The following is a 20560-nucleotide window of genomic DNA, read 5'->3' as shown; positions in this document are numbered from 1 at the left end:
ACTTAAATATCCTAATTTTAAGTCAAGCCTTGTAAACGGGTAACTCAAGACCCTTAAGGACATGTTGTGTATTCTGTCACATTGAGGGGAAAAAGTTTCGTAACATAAATGGTACGTGTTTCCCTGTAGTGCTGAATCATTTTCATAAATGGATCTAAGTCACAATGAAAAGACATCATTTTCATGCATTCTTTTTCTCTCTACTGTTTTTATTCAGATGAGTGAAACACTTTCAGTTACAAAAATGACTTTAAATGAACAACACTGTACAATGCACAAGCGAGTTTTGTCAACAATTTTTTGGTTTCAGAGATAATTACACCAAAAGGCTAACCTGTCACCTTAGGGAGGAAGAGAGACACAGAAGAAAAGAGAAAGAAGAACTGCTCAACTCAAAAATAACAAGTCAATTAAAAAGAGCAAATGGAAGGGTAAAATGTGACAGCGTACATCAGATTAGACCCTCACATTCACACACATTTCCACACTACCAACATAACTGCATTTGTTAACTATGAGTCCAAAGTGTGTAACATGCATACATGAACGTTTGTACACACAGGCGACAATGACAGACTTGCATTTATGCATTGAGTGAGCAGTGAACATGAAGAGATTGAGACAGATCACTAACCAAAGAAAAAAAATAGCATACACATACTGAGTCTTTTCTTTAAGATCATCATCATGATGCTTTCCCCCATATAATAGATAATTAAAAATATACATTTGATCATTTACTTTGTATAGTAGTTGAGTTTATACCTTCAGAAACTGGGTTGCTAGGTGACCAGAGAAAGAGACCAAAAATAAAAGCAATGGAGGATGTCAGTGTAGCTCTTTGGTTTAACTAGATGTGTTTAAGTTCTTTGTTATTTAAAAAAATCTTTTTAAACACCTTTGGACTGAAGCTGTTTCATTTTTATTATAATACAGAGAAAGTATCGTAAGAATAGTAAAACAAGAGCAGCTCTGTAACATACAGTTCTCTTAACCTGGTCAGGATTTATCAAAGTTTTAAATAAAGTTTATTTCTCTTTATGGGAAATGTTTTTATGATATAGGAGGATCAGAACAAAGAGAATCGGAAAATCTGAACAGTTATTTTTAGGGAATGTGTCTGCTGTGTTTGGTCTCAGAATGGGGTGTTGCTTTGGTATCATTCTCTGGAGATTCACGCCATTAAGAGACTCACACTTTGAACACGCTCCCTTACACTGCAGTTCATTACTTGCATATCAAAAGAGTTTTTTTCAGATAACCAATATAATGCCTGACTATAAGGTGAATAAAAAACATGGGAAAGTGGGATCCCCCTATTTTCCTCTACAACACATCTCCATTTTTAGACATAAAATTTGTCACCTAGCAACAACAGTCACCCCCTCCTCTCAGTCACCCGTCTGATTTATATAGCCATACACAATAAGTGTATATATTTCTCACATCGTGCCCTGTGTTTAGTGACTGGAAATGTGGTTCCAGGGGCTGGTGCAGGACAGAGGAAGTGAACAGACCAAAGTTCTACGTTCTGAACGGGGCTTTCATCATCATCACTCAAGATCTTTCAGTATATAATCCCTCAGCTCCGGCCAATCAGAACGCTTCTTTCCGTGTCCTATTAGCGGATACGGCCCGCCTCTCTAAATGTTTAAAGCATTCATCTATTTGGTTTATCAGTGAAGAGCGTGAGGTATATGAGGAACTATCTTTCTTTTACACTCACTACCTAAGAGACGAAACTACAAACATTCACACAAAAACAAAGCAGGAACAGGAAAAAGAGAAGTGAGGCAGAGAGCAAAAGAGAGGAAGATGGAGATAGCGCGGTCTATACATTTCTGCTATCACACAATACATAATATTTGGCTGTATTCTCTCCCCCCGGGAACCCCTTCCACCCAAATACCTCCATCTTTTCTCTCCTAAAGTTTTTGGTTTTGTAGCTGTTTAAAGCTTTCAGGTCAAGGCTAACGACAGCACTGCGCTCAACATACACGCATGGTAGCCTTCACAACAGTAACTATAGCAACACGATGGCTAACATCATCTGTAGTGAGACAGGTATAAGAAGATATTAAGACAAGTAAACAGTCCAAAGATATGTTTTCTGTCGATTATAATCTCACCCCTTCCTCACCGTTCCATTCCAAACCATGGCAGTGCATGCTTTTACTCTGGAAGGTTACTTCAACGTTGTGAACGAACGCTACCACAACATTTCAGTAGAAGAAACACAGTGCTGCTTTTCCCCTGATAGGTTACCCCTCCGCAGGCTAAGCTGTCTCAGTAAGGGACAGTTTAGAGGTTGAGAAGATGAGCGTCGACCACGTCGCGGTCGGTCGCTCGAGACCGACGGTTGCATTTGTCGATGGATTTGGTTTGAAAGGTTGCCTTGGCAAAGGAAGTTTACATCGTAATACAATCTGGTGCCTCAAACACACCCACTACAAAACAGCATTTGGAATATATTAAAGAAATCTTACAAAATGAAGAAACTCCGCACACCAGCGAGAGGAGAATAAATAAGAATCGAATTCGTTTAAAACGGGGGAGGAAGAAAACACGAAGAACTCAAAAGCGAGATGAGCATGGATTTTTGGTCTAAGTAAATATCAACATTTTTTTAATCTTTTCACAATGTTTTTCTTCCATACATTAGCAATAAGTAAGCATTATAACATAGATAATTTACTACGAAATCTATAGAAGCGCTAACCGACCCTTTCGGACTATACGGTGAGTTCATGTTCTCCATCCCTCATTGAACCTGCTACAGATTTCAGCACGATATAAATACAACTGTACGGTTGGGTGGATGAGAATATGGAAATTGCAGAGCATATGATATTTGGTTCTCTTTAAAGCTTGCTTATATTCGACTTTGGTTCTTTGGATGCGTGTGTTTATCCTGGTTCTTTGTCTGCTGTACTGAATTTTCACAGTATTGTTTCATCCACCTGATTAGAGTCTCTAACACAACAAGATAGGAACAAGGAACGCAAAAAATGAGATACCTTTTCCCCAAATGATAGCACACAAATGAAGAAGTACAGCATCTACACACACCGCAGCGAAAAACCGCACAGACGGAACAAATGACCAAAAAGAACGACCCTCCCAACCCCCAAACAAACCCAAAACATCTTCTTCAGATGAGTTCAGTGAGGTCATCAAAGATCCCGCCACCCAGGACCAGAAAGAGTTTTGAATGACAGTAGGCAGAGGAATCCCATCCATCCATCCCTTGCTACAGTTCTGGGTGACCTTGGCCCAGACACATGAAGGGATGTCTATTTATTCTGTACAGCGACTCAATTCCTCTCCACCGATATTTGGTTTGTTTTTGTTTTTCCTTTCTGGGTTAGTGGAACTTTGGCTGGCTGTGAAGTTTAGTGTCATTTTTGGCTTGTAAAGAAAGCTGGAGGACGGGAAGCCTCTTTACCAAGACATATCCCACGTGTTTCCCGTGTGTAAGTGGGGTTACCAAGGTCTTGGCTCCCGATCACTTCCTGTGTCGCTTGAATAATGAATGAGTGTGAATGAATCGCTTTGGTATTCATAAGGGAGAGAGTGAGTAACGGAACGCGTGATGGATGACTAATGCAATGAGCGTTATTAAGACAGACGTGAAGAGATTATTTACACTTTACTACAGGTATGAATACTACAGAAAAAGAGAGAGATAGAGAGGGTTGGTGTCACTATTACAGGATTGAATGTACCGCATCCATTTCACAGGATGAATCTATGGAAACTCTTGCTACATGCTGATAAGACTGATGATGATGATGGCCATTCAACAAAGATGGCAAACCTGCTACCTTCGGTAAAATACGAGAAATGAGGAAGAAAGAGAAAAAAACTGAGAAAGTCTAAACTAGTTATGAAAACAAAGGCATGGCTCAGATGTACAACTAATGCTAAAATACAACTTAATGGTAAAATGTACAGAAGACAGACAGTGTGATTTTATGGTAGATGATGAGCTCAGAGATGGCTGGATTGTGTCGCTGGATCTGGTCCTGGACGGCTGGCTATTTACAGGTCCTTTGGATAAAGCTTTTCCATCCGTATTTTTGGTGTTTGTTTTTGGTATTTGAGATTTTGGTATGCTTGTATTTTTTGTCATAGTGAGTCTCTAAAAGTTCCATTATACTTTTTGGTTTTCAGTACTCCACGCAGTTGCTTCTGAGAGTTGAAACTCTCCTATCGTTGTCTACAACACATTCCAAGTTCTTTTGTTGTTTTTGGTGCACAAAGATTCCAAGGATCTCGTTCTCCTCTTCACACTGCGCTATTCGCTCGAATAGTTATCTTAGGTTACGTATTTGGCTGCGTCCTGCTAAGCCTCGTGGTGTTTTTTTGGTTTCATATTTCCTCCTCCTTCCTTTCTCCTTCCATTCTGTCTCTCCGTCTCTCCCCTCTTATACTTGGTGTATTTTTGGTATCGTTAGAGTGGGAGAGAAGAAGAAAAAGAGTGGGAAGGATGACATGAAAGGGAGGAAGGAGATCAAAAGATGCTTTGGTTGACAGGTGAGGTTTCACCTCCTCCTCCTCCTGTGATTGGCCTACGGGCAGTGTCACTCAATTTTAGCCCCTCCCATCGAGTGAGGGCTGTGTACCAAATCATTGGAAGAGCAGGAAGAGGCGGGGCTTGAGCAAGGGGAGGGACTCATGCCGCCGATGAGAGGGAATGATGTTTTGGCTGCATGGGCGATAGCGGAATCGCCCAATCCCATGCCGGCGCCTGTCGCCATGGGCAACAAAGAGGAGTGGTTGATGAAAAGAGAAGAGGGAAGACTTGCTCCCTGGGCCCCAGAACCACCAAATAAAATCTTGCTGCTTCCTTCAAGACTGGAAATGGGCAGCTGGCCACCACTGGCTGCTAGTGCTGTGGAGGAAAGACAAGGCAAAAGACTTAAAACAATAACATTATTATTGAGAGATATTTTAACATCAGTGAAACAAACATGCACCATGACAACCAGAATTGCCTAGCAGGGTGGGAAATCACAGATGTGAGATAAATGAGACTAAGAGTGTTAGCAAAGGCAGGACAACATATGGACTCGATCGGAAACAACACAGATATGAGGAGGCAGAAAATGTTTTGGGGATAATGTCACTCAAACAGGTCTACTCAACATTGGAAAGCTCAGGGGCCACAACAAAGTTTATTAAAAATGGCTATTATTCACTTTTTTCATTCCCTGAGCTCACTTGGTAGAGCATTGTGCCAGCAACACAACGGACGTGGGTTCGATCCCAGGGAAAACACATACCCAAAAAAATGATGAAGTGAAGCTTGAGTAGCTCTGCTTGAGAGTAATGAATGTATCTCTATCTGGCTCCCTTTATCACAAACCTTGGATAGTAGCAAGTGGGTTGTTGGCAAGAAGAGCTTGGTTCATTCCCGCGTTAAAGCTCCTCATCGTATTTCTGAGTCACAAACAAATAACCACCCCCAAAAACACAGACAACCAGGAAAAGAGAGGGGAAGTAAGGGAAAAAGGGAAAGAAAGGAAGCATTAGGAAGCATAGTTAAGAGCCGTATAAACAGTGCAAGAAGTTCAAATCTTTCTCTTAATGCAGTGGAGCTTGAATAACAGCAGAACTGAAAGACGAATTGGTAGTTTCGAGTATTTATCTATAGTATATACCTATATATTTGTGTAGGGTTTTTCATCTAAATAGATCTAAAAACATCATCTACATTTTCCTTGACAAACAGTGTTTACGTGTGTTTGTGTTTATATTATAGTTATATAAAGTATACTCTGCCGGCTGTATTCACCTCAGACTGGCAGCAAAATCATTGATGTAGTTAGAAACGTCTCCATTCTTTTTATGCCAAGAACTGCGGATGACAAAATCACGCTCATAAAAATACATTTGCAGACACTGCAGTCACCTACCTTTGCTCAGGCAGAAGATGATGTGCAGTATTGAGTGACTGCTATTAAATGTACATGTGTGTAAATGTTAATATTTGGAAGAGAGAGAGAGAGAGAGAGAGAAACTCACCCTGTGTTCAGACTTAGTGTGCTGTTAATCGGAGGGGCGGGGCTGGAGTTACTGCGGGGAGGTGGAGTTACTGGAGATGGGGCGGAGCTTAATGAAGGACCACTCGGGGTCAACGGGCAAACTGATGACATGGTGGTCACTGAAAAAAGGTAAACAGAGTATAAATGACTTATTTTCATTATTTAGAGATTTGAGATCGGTCTTTCTGTAATGAAGATATTTTTAGGTGTGTACCATACCTGCTGTACTGAGACTGGTCACCGTCTGGGATGGACCCTGACTGGCCATCTGTAAGGAGGATGCAGGGGAAGACAAGAACATGATCAAGGGGGAAGGTTTCGAGGGGGATAAGAGGAAATAAGCAACAAGAGGAGCAGGGGTCAAACGGTGAAAAGCATTTGGACTGTTTGTGAAAATCATTTATGCAACACTTTAAGTAAACCAGTCAGACTTTTTAAGCTAGGGAATAAATGCAACATACGTTTATAAGTAATAATGACAGGGGTTGAAATCCTCAAAATAATCATGACAATTACACTGAACTAGTTTTAAAAAGTGCTTATGCCCTTGAGAAAATTGACCTGGCTTTAATACAAATAAACATTGTTACTATTCATAGTATGAATGCTACATAGTTTAACCAGACTGTGCATATAAAAATAGTTATAAACGTGTATGGTTACCACCATCTTACAATAATAAAAAACTATTTTCATAAGGGTAAAGGTATGAATTAAGACAACTCTGCTTTAAAAGGGCAAAGCAATGCAGGGTGGGTGAATGGGAATGATTTTCAATGTCTGCACATGCAGGAGCCATTTCGGAAGGGGAGGTGTGGGTCAAGGGCGCAAGCCGGGTCGTACCATGTGCGGGCTGTAGCAGGGGGGGTTGTGCGAGGTGGGCTGGGATTGGCTGGGCAAGGGAGAGGTGGCACTGTTGGGGTTTATACGTTTCTCTTTCTGTCGGCGGTTGCAGAACCAGACGCGGATCACCTCCTTCTCCATGTTGAGCTTGTCTGCGATGAGCTGGATCTCCTCTGAGGTAGGCTTCTGGTTCTGAGAGAAGAAAACAACCAACTTCATCACAAATTTAGAATGAGGGTGATTGATTGAAAAAAAAATCTTTTTTGCAAAAAGGATTGTCATTATATCAATAATTCAGTAGTCAATTCCAAGTAGCAGAAAAATTATTAATATCAATTTCAATACTACACCGCAAAAATCTTGTACGCCAGTACAAATATCTGAAAAATCGTAATTAAAGACACATTCACTAAAGAAGCAAAATTATTAAGATATTAGACAAAATGTATGATTAAAACAATAAAAACAACAAAATATCTTTCAATAGGGCTAAAAAATAAACTTTAAGTCTATTGAAGCACATTAATTAGGTTAAGATTTAATAACAATTCATTTTTTACCCCCTTGCCACATAATTTCCCTTGTTTTAAGCATATGCTTGATTGAGATCATTTAGATCATTTGTTTTCTAAAAACTTAATTTTCATTTTTCCTCTTAAGTATATAAATGTATTTGTTCTGGAAGACAAAAAACAAGACAATTTTTTAAGTGTACATATTATATTGGATATGCATGCCAATTTACTGTAGTTTCGTTACATATGTCTTTAGTAAATATTTTTTATTTTTCATTTATTAAAATGTTACATCCTCAATAGTAAATGAAGTGTGTATCTTTTGTTCTGACCGTAATAAAGCTGCGTTCCAGAGCAACGCGGACATTGGTCTCAATGCTGGTGCGTTTCTTCCTGCGGCGGCCAGGCAAGCCGTCAATGCCCAGTGAAGGAGAGGAGAGAGAGCTGGGACTTGGCATGGTGCTGTCCATCGACATAATCTCTGAGCAAACCAGTAAAAAGAATCCTTGATTACGACCATAAAATCACCATCTCTGTCTCAACCTTTCAATAATTCACATTTAATCTAATAACACCTTATGCTCAGACCTGTACATGAGCTTTGGGTTTGGTCAAAGCATGTATAATATCATGCAGTTGTTAGTGATGGTTACCTGCATCGGTGAGCCACTTCTCAAGCAAAGGTTTGAGCTTGCACATGTTCTTAAAGCTGAGATTGAGCGCCTCAAATCGAGAGATGGTGGTTTGACTGAAATCATTGCCGTAAAGCTTCCCCATGGCCAGTCCCACATCACCCTTTAGAGAAATATAATACAACAAAATATTTGTAAGGAAGCTGTTAAAGAAATTTTACATTCTTTTTTAAGCGTATATGTATGATTGTAAATTGATGATGTACCTGCGTGAAGCCCAACTTGATTCTTCGCTGTTTGAACGTCCGTGCAAATTGCTCCAGTTCCTCCAGGTCGCTGGGTTCCTCGGGGTGAGAGGTCACTGGAGTTACCGTGGTAACACTGCTCTCAGCAAGTTTCTCTCTCTGACGTAAACCAAATAGACACATACATGAGTCTACTGTGTTGAAGAATAAACATTGCTCTGTCAAAAATACTGTCACATTATGTTAATGTGTCATACAGTATAATACAATTATATGAGTATGCACACAAATGTTGGTATCTATCAATATTAAAAACATCTATTGATGAAGAAGTAAAGTGTATTTAAAGTGACTGATTTGAATGTTTATTCCTCATTTCAAAAGTGTTCTATGCATGTGACCAGGGCTGTAGGCAGGGTTTGAAAATGAGTGAGGTCCAGGGTGGGGTGTCAATAATTATACCTCACACCGTGTCTACTTGTTCTTAATGGGTTTTTCATGTCAGGCGGCATCCAGTGTGGACGAAATTTAAAATGATAATGGGTTCTAATGCGTTTCTAATGTCTTTTATCATGTTGCAGCGTGCTGGCCGAGTCCAGAGTAGACACGGTGTAATTAATGCTATAAATCGTTAAATTTAAATAAATATAATAAATAATAAAGTTATGAAATGATAAACGTATACCTATGAACAAGTCGTGGATTCGATCCCAGGGATTGTACCTACTTAGTAACAAATGTATAATAAAATCCAATGTAAGTCGCTTTGGATAAAAGCGTCTGCCAAATGCATAAAATCTAAATGTAAAATGAACAGGGCATGATACTGTGGCTATTGGTTTTTGAGAAATGATTTTTTTTAACTAAAGTTGACAATGTCATGGTGTGAGATCAACCGTCGAAAAAATGAAAACAAAAATGTTCCCGCCTGCAACTCCCCACTATATTAACTTCCTAAAGTGTGTCATTACGTGAAAACAGGTTTTCAAGTGTGTCATCACGCACGCACTCACTCTTTCAATCAGATGACGCCTTCAACCTCCCACATCAAGTGAAATGAATCATTAACCATGGACAATAAACAACTGCAAACTGTATAAACTGAATTATAGACGTGTAACGCAGAGATTCAACTGCTGCTTATTCATTCAGAGCTTCTCGTTATATTTTTTTATATGAAAAAATGACCTCATAGATGCCTACGGCCATGAATGTGACTTTTCCTGAGATGCTGTACCTGTGCTTGAAGACCAAGTCTGTGCGGGGCGGCCAGCAGGCTTCCTTGGTTTTGCTGAGGTAGTGGAATTAGATTTGGTGTTGAAAGCATCCCTGAAACATAAATACGTAACCTTAAGATTAAAATAAATAAAAAATCATCAAATTAAACAAATTAGTCTGATTTTAAAACTTTCGTTGTTGTTGTATTTATTTATTTTTTGTATGTAATTATTTGTATTGTTGTTAGCCTTTTGATTACTAAAGTATAAAAAGATATATGTTTAAATAGGTTAATTTCAGCAATGCATATCATCTTGAGAAAAACTAGTAATTCCATGTATTATAATACCTTATATTGCGTCTCTTATTAACTAATCTATTTCTCTTCACTACAGAAACCACTGCCTTATTGTATATAAAGCTGCTTTACAACAATGCAAAATTGTGCTATACAAATAAAATAGAATTGAAAGGAAATGAAATAGCCACGTGATTATAGCCTTCGTTTAGTAGATTTTTTTCCTAACCAGTTTATGCCATGACATGACAAGACAAAAACTTGACAACCCTGTCAGCTCTGCCCAATAAAATCTCCACGTTTTGATGTTTTGAACAATATTGAACACCAATACTGTGTCTTCCTATTATTTTTGCTGAGGATAGAAAAATGATTTGCTTTTGGGAACTGACATAGAAGAACACAGTCAAAGTGAGAGTAATGGAAGTTACTGTGTGTAACATAAATCACCCCGAAACATTTGAGCAAAATTTTTCCACTTTTAAAATGCATTTTTTGGCTAGGTCACTAGCAACTAGAGTAGCGAAATGAAAATCCTTTCCAATTCTGGAATCGGAAATCAAATTTGAAATACTAGCCTAGTATATTGTAAACCAATCAATAACCATGCTAAATGAAAATACAGGTTAATATCAAAATGTTTTACTTTGAAATTGAAGCTGGGAATCAATGATAATTCAAATCGATAAGCAGAATCAGAATTGATCAAATGTAAACGATACCCAACCTTACTAGCGGCATGTTTAAAATGGACCCCAGACGTAGTGTAACACATAAAAAATAAGATTTTCATACGATCTGTCAGTAGAAAGTCACCTTGCTGCCCTTGCTGTGGTAAAAAAAACTGTGCGGGTGAAGGCAAGCTGTGTCCTGGGACGAGAACTAACTGCTGCAGCTGCAACAGCTGCTGAATGTCCTAAAAGACAGATAGAGAGAGAGAAATGATGTTTTTCAAGAAACAGTACAATGACAAACATTGTTTCTCTGAGTGTTATTTCGGTTTCATTTGCATTCTCCCTCACAGGTGTGCTGCTCAGCAACATATACTGGATGTACCTGGGCAGTGAGTTGGATTGGCTGAGTAAGAGGGAGCTGGTGAGGATGAGACGGGACGGGGGCGGCGGATTGTTCTTGTGTGTTCTGCGACTGGCCGTGCGACTGCGTCTGAGCGGCCTGCTGTTTGGCCTGCTGCTGTGCTTGCTGTTGATTGGCTGCATGGGCCGCGTGCGACTGCTGCACGGCGGCGGCGAGGAGCTGCGCCTGCTGTAAGAGCAGTTGTTGCTGTGCAGGCAAAAGTGCAGTCAACTAGAGAAGACAGAGAGAGACAGATAAAGATATATGTGGTGAAAAGAAGAAGTGGATGAAAGGAAGCACATCTAAAGCAAGCAAGCTCACATAAGGAGCGCAGTCACCTCTCATAAGCGCACATAAATTACGAGAGAACATGAACTGCGCGTGTGTGTAGTTGAATGTTTGTCTTACTCCTGCCAGCTGGCCGCCTGTTAACATCAGCTGTGTGTGGGGAAGAGGCGTCTGAGCGGGTGTAGTTTGGACGGGAGCTGGAGACATTTCACCACAATCTTCCACCTTAGCCTGAGACACAAAGAATGAGGATGAGTTCATATAATCCACTGAGTGACATCAGAAACTGCAGATGCATATACATGTTTATTCACCTTGGTGGCATTGACCAGTGTAGGGGAAAGGGAGTAGGGATTGATTTTCATTGACTGAACCTGTTGGAGGAGAGAAAAGTCAGAAATAGAGTCCAGATTAAAAATAACACTAATAATTAAAAATATATAATTTGCCACACTGAAGCATTAAGTGAAATAATGTTGTCTAATATAAGAAATATGTTTTTTTTGATAAGCATAAAACATAAACTAATAAAAGTCACAATGTATTCTTAGTAAATAACTTTTTATTCATATTTTAATATTTTCTTAGTGTGATTTACATTTTGAACAGGGCTGTCAAAAGATGAATCACAATACGGAATAAAAAGAAACAAAATCAAAGTTTGTTTTCATAATATGAGCCTGTGTACTGTGCATATGAATTTTACAAATACATTTTCTTAAATATAGACATGTATGTGCATGTGTTTATAAATACTAAATTCATATGCAGTACACAGATATATATTGTGTAAACACAAACTTTCATTCTGGATGCGATAAATCGTTTGACAGCCCTAATTTTATATTTTTAATGCACTTACCTGATTATTAGTATCTGAGACATTTCTCTCCGAGTCTGAGTGGGAGAGAGAAAAAGAGAGAGAGAGAGAGAGAGAGAGAGAAGGTTAATGTCGTTCGTGGGCCTTTGACACATCTAAACGATCGTTTTTTACAGACTCTCCAGACTATATCTCCAGTTCACCTGTGCTCTCCATCGGAGAGTCTGCTGCTGGATTCTCAACCTCTACTGGTTTTGACATTCTGATATCTGTAAAAAGAGATAGAAGAACCATTGTAAGAAAGAGCGATCATCTATTTCTACAGGTTTGTAAAGCGCGTATTTCAGAATATTTTAAACAGGCATGCAGTTTAAAGACTTTTTTGATAGAATTGATTGAAAAACAGGGTCTGTTAATAGTAATGACATAACAGATGTGTCACTTCATTTAGAACTGCAACCGTCCCCATGGGGCATTCCCCTAGAGCCTTTCAGCGATGAAAGATACCAACAACTAAATCAATGTACAATGTATTCTGTCTATATGAAAATAAAAAAGTTTAGATTTTTTTAGATTTGATAGTTTAAACATAAAAATGATAAACAAACAAAAAAGAGGTTTAATAATATTGCACCATATTGTAATGATAATGATATTCTGCCCATATAAAAATAAATAAAAAAATACACAAAATATAATAACGCACATGTGCATTTTGGGTATGAAAAGTAGAAAAAACTTTCAAACAGACAGTATAAGACACATACACACAGAAACAAAGTAACTTCCCTATTGAGAAAAAATGCAAATAAACCCAACGACTGACTAATAATATCGCCCACCTGCATGTTCTGCTATCTCCCTCCTGCTTCGCTCTATCTGTCTCACACGCACACACACACTTCATCCATTCCTTTCATCAATGCTTCATTCCTCACTACTACATTTAACAATTAGACCTTCACCAGATACTGACCATTGATATCAAACTCCAGGGGGCAGTGACTTGATTTTAACAATACATTAAAACACTTGTGCTTTATATACTGCATAATTCAATAAAATCCCGGACAAAGTAAGACAGGAAACCAGATTTGACTAATATCAGTTATGTAACTCGCGTAAAAGCCACCAAAAGGCTGAAAAATTGCCGACTTCCTCTGGCAATCAAATCCAGTGTCCAATGGTGAAAAGGAAGTCAAACGGAAAGGAAACCCCCTCTGAAATCTTGTCTATCTATATAGAAAATACTGATTTCTGGGTTTCCACACAAAGTCCTGCTGGTAAAAGGGGCTAAATTAGTTTCAGTTGAAAATTCTAGAATATTTACAGATTGTGTAATAGACACATTCTGATTGATCTGACAAGAGAGTTTGCGTCTCATATTTGGTTTAAATTATAATTGCATCTGGTCATAATTTACCGCATGTACTGTATAAGCTTTATTTTTTATATTAATTTGACACTTGCTAACGCTCTTTATCAGACTCAATAACAACAACTGCAACAGTATTTATATTATTAGGCCAGAACCAAATGTTTGTTTTATATGGAGTAAATGTGCAGTTCATCATTAATAATAAGTTAATATGAAAGGGTGTTTGATGGTTTGGTGTCAATGTCTCACTTCCCTCTCCGTTTCCCCTAAGGCTGGGGCAACACAATGTGTTAAACCAAACCTTTATAGCTATTAATACACACACAAGTACTGTAAAATGTTGAGGGTGCTGCTATCATACAGCCTTAAGACAGTCGCATACACATGCAATTTTTTCACATATTCTGAACTTCTGCATTTTATAACTTCTGTATCGAAAGGATATAATAAAACCAGATCTGTGTTCTTAATATAAACTGAAAAAAAAATTGCTTACACACTGCCTGCACATACTGTAAATGATTGCCGAGCTCAATTATTGCAATGCAGAGTTATTAATGTTTATACAGAGGTGAGGACAGACTCACACAAATACATTATGCCCCGGTTTCACAGTCAAGGCCTTAAGATTAGTCCCAGACTTAAATTAATTTCGAGCTGTCTCAACTGAAAATAACTGGCCTTATCTTAAAATATGTCAGTGCCATTGTTTTGTTTTCAAGATGGATATCAGTAATATTTTTTTCTACGCCATTTTAACAAAAGCGACTTAAATAGCCTAAATTTACTAAGGTATAGTCCTGGCTTAGACTAACACTTGTCTATGAAACCGGGCCATTTGGGTTTCCTCTCTAATATGTATGTCTTAATGTCATTATTTGCCACACAAAGTCGGTTAGCTGGGGGCGGGACACGCTCGTCGTCACTTTGCACTTTACAGTATTTTTAAGAAAATAAAGCTTAATTTCTGAATCACAAATCTTTATCATTGCATGAATAAGCCTATTTGTTTTTCTCTTATTGCTGCTCACTGACCTCTCATCAAATTGACTATGTTTAAAGGCCAAATAAACCATTTTTAATGTCATGGGAGCACTTGTCAAGAAAGCATTACTTTATCTATACTCACAGCAAGTGTTAGCAAACATTTTACTGTTACTCAAGTAGTTTTCTCTCAATGGTCCAGACAGCGCATTCTGTCATCTGCATTATAGCATTATAAACAGTCTGTCATGCCAAGAGTTGCCAAACTGAGAACATTTGTCCTTTGACTGTCTATCTGAACCGTCTCCACTATATGTCAAAGATGCAGTTGGGAGCTGGAAGACGGGGGAAACCCATGAAGAACTTTACATCGGGTTTCCCAGAGGGTCTCTCAGTCCTTGTGTAACCTTTACTTCATAATCTCCTCTCTCTCTCTCAATCTCTCTCACTCTCTTTAGCTTGCATATTTGTCCTTACTTCTGCAAAGCCATCAGAAAAGATCAGCAATTCACCCACAGTGCTTTGCAACAGTCGGATCATTAGTCAGTTCTCATATTTACCATTTGCAATACAGTACCTACAATGCAGTGTAGTCTGGATTTCAATGTCTGTATAAGAAACTACTCCTTAAAAAATACTGTCACAAAATAGATATATTTTACCCAAAAAACCATCATATTAGCTAAATGAGCTAAAGACATGCAGATCAAAACTCAAAGGGATGGTGCAAATGTTATATTGGATGGAGGGAAAGACAACAAGATTTAATTCTGCTGAGAAATAATGTTTTTCTTTCATAAGGATGATGATCTCATACGGTGTATATTAGGAACATAAAGGTGAATGCCCTAAAATGCCCAATGAAACTCCAGATTTAAATTTTCAAAGTGTGTGGTACCGGTTGAACAGTGCAGGTCATAAACATAATCTGACATGTACAAAAGCCTGTATGTGTATTCATTATAAACACTAAAACCAAATGTATTTAATCTAAGATTACAGCGAAATATATGTCTTCAATGTTTATACAAAAAGCATATTAAGGAGCATATTTAGTATTATATTTTAACTATATATCTAGGCTTATTATATATTATCATTTTTTATTAAATAAAACATTTATTTTTTTGAAAAAACAATTGCGCCAAAAAACAGTTCAGGAGAATATGTGGTTCAGTAAATTAGAAGAATTCCTTAAATTCAGTTACAATTCTCGTGCAATGTAGCATTTAGAAAAAATACATATAGAACTATTAAAATACTTTATATTTTGTTATATTGATACACTACAATTCCTGCTAATTAAACCATAAAATAAACTGATACCAACACCAACCTGGCAACAACACAGATGAACGGGACACATACCTGGCAACCACATATGGGAATAATCCATAGATGCCACAGGGCCAGTCTTTGTCATGTTGATGGATCTATTTGCACTTGTTCAGTGTTGTCCTCTCCTCTCGTCTTCCTCTCTCACATGCACACTCTCTCTCTCTCTGTTTCACTCTCAATATGTGGCCAGAAGGAGGAACAAACTGATAATAAGTGGGGTGAACTCTCCACTCCTCCTTCTCCCCTCCCTCCGTCACCTCCTTTCTACGCTGTACCCACCCACACCTCCACCCCCTCCTGCCTCCACTTCCTGCCCCCGAGAGCACAAGAGAGGAGCAGGTCAGAGTAAACATACCGCATATTAGAACATTACGTTGTTGGCGGCTTTTAAGATTGGAAAGCGTGTTACACACCGTTTCATCAGCCAAACATCAGATGCAGAATGTGATGCTAAGCGGCCGATGGAGGAAGGCAAGAGACTGAGGGCAGGAAAGCGAACAGAACCTTGACTTACTTCAGTAGGAAGTAACTAAGTAGTGGTGGGCTGAGAAGTGGGGTCAGCTAAAGAGAGAGGATGAAAGAGGTGGGACGACGACGGCGAGGAGCGAGAGATAAAAGAATAAACAGATCGTGCGATAGAGGTTAAAGGAGGGGGAGAGCTGGAAAGTGCTGGGGTTGCTGGAAAGAGTCGCTCACTAGTCCTGCGGTGACATACACACTCTTTCTCTCGTGTACTCGTTTGTGGCTTGTATCACTACTGTACATCAACAGATCTGTCACAGCACGAGCAGAAAATATTGAATGAGGACACTTGCTCACAGGCTTTTTCCAACCTCACACATCCACACTGGAGCATGAATCACTCCGTGGGAACCCAAAACAAAGCAAAGAAAGCAAAACAAGCAATGGTGACTATGAATGTTCTGATTCAAAATGCATTATAAGCAAAATGTGCTGATTTAACATTACTTCAACTGTTTCTTTGTTTGGACCAAAATGCTAAAATTATAACAATATTGGACAAAAAGTTTGGACATACATTCTACTTACCATCTATTATTACTGGTGTGATTAAAAATGAGCATAAAGTAATTATGGAGATATATAATTATATATAACAATTATGTGTGTGTTTGTGTGTGTGTGTGTGTGTCCAAGAATTCAGAATTAATTAAGAATTAAAGCGATAGTTCACCCAAAAATGAAAATTCTGTCATCATTTATACACCATATTGTGATTTCAAACTTGTATGACTTTCTCTCTCCTGCAGAACACAATAGAAGATATTTTAAAGAACGTTGTTAAATGGCCCCCATTCACTTGAATTGGCTTTGAGTCCAAAGTACAATAGAAGTGAATGGGCTGCCGGCGCTGTTCGGTTACCAACTTTCTTCTTTTGTGTTCTGCGGAAGAAAGAAAGTATACCTTTGAGGTAAACATTTATAGCCATACATATAGAAATATATGACAAAATATACATTTACTCATTTAGCAGACACTTTTATCCAAAGCGACTTATAGATGAGGAAAACAATGGAAGCTATTGGAACAACATAAGGACAACAAGTAGCATAAGTGCAATAAAAAAATACTTTACACAGCCTACCATGGTATACAGACGTAAGAGTAGAAAAGAGATAGAAGTCAGAACTGATCAGTCAGGTGTGGATGGAAGATACGTGTTTGCAGACGATTCTTAAAGATGGCTACAGAACCAGCTGATCTTGTAACAGCGGGCAGATATACAATAAATATATAGAAGCAAATATAGAAGTAAATAAATAATACAAAATGCCTTTTAAACGCCAGTGGGTAGATCACAATGTAATGTCTAGTTATATCTGGCCACTTAGAAACACTCCGAAGTGATTTACAGTCAAGGGCAAGTCCAAATACATGATGGATAGGCAATATAAGAAATCGCAATACTTTAAGGTTAACACTAGGGGGCAGCATTGTCACGTTCACCACATCTTATGAACGCTTTGAAGATTTTTTTTCAATATTTCAATCTATTTGAAGAGCATCAGTTTCTTAGCTCTCGATCTTTACTAGTTCCTATAAATAAATGTGAAAAATGAGTTTTCATTTTAAAGCCTATATTAGACAATTCATATGCACGCACACACTTTCATAAACAAATATAATGCAAATGTAACATTTCGGTCTTATATATTCTCTCTCTGCAAAAAAGTATTATATTGTATGTCAGATTTAAATATGTCCTGCCTCCACACCAGAAGAGTCATGTATGTCAGGTTCACGGTCATTGACAGTCTGTGTGCTTATGTGTGTGTGCTGTGCGGCTGCCGGGGTGAAAGTTCACGACCCCAGAGGTCAGACAGCACAGACGTGTCTGTGTGTGTCACAGGGGTCTCAGGCCATTTGGCTGCCCCATCAACACATAACATGGTTTCCATGGATACCTCACTAGGAAAGCCATCTTAGTAATATCTACAAATGAGAGGTGAGTATATAACATTAGATTTGATGTGTGTGGGACCACACAAATTACATGCTGTTTAATGAATGTGAAAAATAAACAGGAACAACACATAGACCTCTCTAGCCCTTTCTTTATCTATGTGTCTCTCTCTCTCTCTCTCTCTCCTCCTCTTTCCATGTTTATCTGATCAGCTGTCTGTTTAAGAGAGCGAGTCACAGATCTCAAGAGAACCATCAATCTTAAAGGTGTCACAGCTCACAGCTGTATGCGCCTGTGTGTGCGTGAGTGATTAGATACTAACTATTTCACACAGCAAATACTCTTTGGCCCTGAGTTACAATAATGTTCACTTGAACATCTTGAACCCCTATAGTCTTTAATACTCAGAAGCGACATGTCCCAGTGGGTTTTAAATGCAACTTCCAATAAATAAATATGTTATAAAAGTTGCACGATTGCACGAAAAATTCAGTAATCGTCTACACATCCTTGCGTCGCTCAAAACTAGTTTGACTTTCTTTTCTGTGGGACAAAATGTCAAAGCTGCTATTTTTCTTGTGCTGATCTGGCTGTCAAGTTCAGGTGCGATGTTGATTGTTTTATTAAATTAGCTCAGATTTGAACCCATTTCAAGCTAAACTATTCTCTCTCATACATATACGGAGAACTAAGTGGTTTTCTTTCTCCTCAGGTCAGTTCTTGTCAGGCATGACACAAATTTCTTCTCCTCTACAAACAATCAAATGTGCCGGAAGAGCCCTTATTGCTGAAAAAGTTTGTGTGTAGACACTTTGTCTCGTGCTTTCGTGTCATCCTGACTTTCACGGTCCATCTTTTGAGCTTCTACACTGTTTTTTGTCCACCTCCACACCTCTATGAATAAAACACATATGTCCATTCTTTTCACCTCCCACTCGCTCCTGCAGCTGTGAAACCATCAGCATATCATTCGACCTAATGATTTGAATACTCTCTTTAAATTGTTTCAGACATTTTCCTCTTTCTCTTTCCTCCCTGCTGGTCAGCAGACGGCGTGACATCACTGGACACTGCTCTGCGCTGTGATTGGTCAGTGGCTGACGTTGCCAAGCAACAGCAGCAAAAGGTCTCTCTTGTGTGTGTGTGTGTGTGTGTGTGTGTGTGTGTGTGTGTGTGCGCACGTCTGTGCTTATGTGTATGTTTTTACCCCTGTGACACACAGTGAAATGGTAAACGAAACGTGCCTTTCTTGCTGATAAGTTTTCCTATCTGAAATTGTTCCTGTAATGTGAGGGTTGTGTGTATGTGCATATTTAATTTCTGTGTGTGTTTAAAGAAAAGTGTGTGTGTCTGGGGAATAGGTGGTTATTGTTTTTTACACAGACCCTCATATTTCTGCATCGATCGATTCCTCTGACTCCCGAAATGACAATAATCGCACACACGCACTCATACTCAGGCCTCTTTCTATCGGTAGCATTTTTACTGTGCGGAGAGGTAGAGAGGGAAATAATGGGAGCTGAGCGGAATTCATACGGCACAACGGAAAACACAGAAAGCAAGAGAGAGTTGCTCGGAAACGAAGTGCATAGTGGGAAAATTGATAGTAAAATCTCACAGGAAAAGAGAAGGACAGGAGGAGATACAGAGAGATGAGAAAATAAATGAAAAACTTGAAAGATAAGAAACAGAAGGGAATGTTTGTAAGCTAAAGCGTATGAGTAAACTGGTGCTTACTGCTAATGGATGTCCGAACTGGATTCAAGTATGTATTTGTATAATATTTTCTAAGAAGCTGACAACCTTCGGCGGTCACCAAGGAGAAGTAATCAGAACACAGCAGCGCGGGATAATAAAGGAAGAGCATTACAAGAGAGAAGATGAAGGATTTGTCCCATCTTTTTCCAATAAAAGACGAAATGAGGGATTGAATTGGGGAGAAGGTTGTGGTGGGGAAGGGGTACGACAAATGAGATGAGAGACAAACGCGTACACACACACACACACACACACACAAACTGTTGTTTTCACGGGGATTTGGAAGAGATGTTATTAGCTTGACAGCAGCATAATGACAGAGTGAGTCCAGAGCTGTCACACACAAAACAACAACTGCACACTGATGGAGAACAAAACACATTCATAGACACACTGTCACTTTTTGGAGGAACTGTTTGGTGTGACATTAGGGATGGGTCATGGCGCTCGACTAGCTGTCAGTTACACTCTTAAAAATAAAGGCTTTTGCAGCAGTGCTATAAAATAACTTTTTTTGTTGTACCAAGAATGGTTTAAAGGGATACCCCTTCCAAACCTTGAAATTCGTTAATCGTTTACTCGCCCTCAGATTGTTTCAAACCTGATGAACACAGAGAAAGATATTTGGAAGAATGTTAGCAATCTTCAGTTCTGGAACATCATCCACTGCCTTAGTAGGAACATTTTTATTAAAAA

The 20560-nt window shown here is 38.8% G+C and overlaps 1 protein-coding gene across 1 annotated transcript in view; it reads right to left on the bottom strand.

Moving 5' to 3' along the window:
* Positions 1-212: 212 nt before the first annotated feature.
* Positions 213-20560, bottom strand: part of pou2f2a (POU class 2 homeobox 2a) — a 35447-nt gene continuing 15099 nt past the window's right edge. The window contains exons 2-17 of the mRNA XM_056763175.1: positions 12184-12249; positions 12023-12057; positions 11475-11534; positions 11281-11391; positions 10855-11103; positions 10615-10714; positions 9520-9611; positions 8304-8441; positions 8059-8200; positions 7738-7886; positions 6891-7082; positions 6267-6315; positions 6028-6166; positions 5798-5860; positions 5369-5442; positions 213-4894 (exon numbers count right to left, since the gene is read on the bottom strand). Coding sequence (XP_056619153.1) covers positions 4584-4894; positions 5369-5442; positions 5798-5860; positions 6028-6166; positions 6267-6315; positions 6891-7082; positions 7738-7886; positions 8059-8200; positions 8304-8441; positions 9520-9611; positions 10615-10714; positions 10855-11103; positions 11281-11391; positions 11475-11534; positions 12023-12057; positions 12184-12249 — 1970 coding nt within the window. The 3' untranslated portion in view covers positions 213-4583. The remainder of the gene's footprint in view (positions 4895-5368; positions 5443-5797; positions 5861-6027; positions 6167-6266; positions 6316-6890; positions 7083-7737; positions 7887-8058; positions 8201-8303; positions 8442-9519; positions 9612-10614; positions 10715-10854; positions 11104-11280; positions 11392-11474; positions 11535-12022; positions 12058-12183; positions 12250-20560) is intronic.

This window comes from Triplophysa dalaica, chromosome 12 (assembly GCF_015846415.1).
Source record: "Triplophysa dalaica isolate WHDGS20190420 chromosome 12, ASM1584641v1, whole genome shotgun sequence".
In the NCBI taxonomy this organism is placed as follows: Eukaryota; Metazoa; Chordata; class Actinopteri; order Cypriniformes; family Nemacheilidae; genus Triplophysa; species Triplophysa dalaica.
This window is presented reverse-complemented; position numbering and strand designations above follow the sequence as displayed.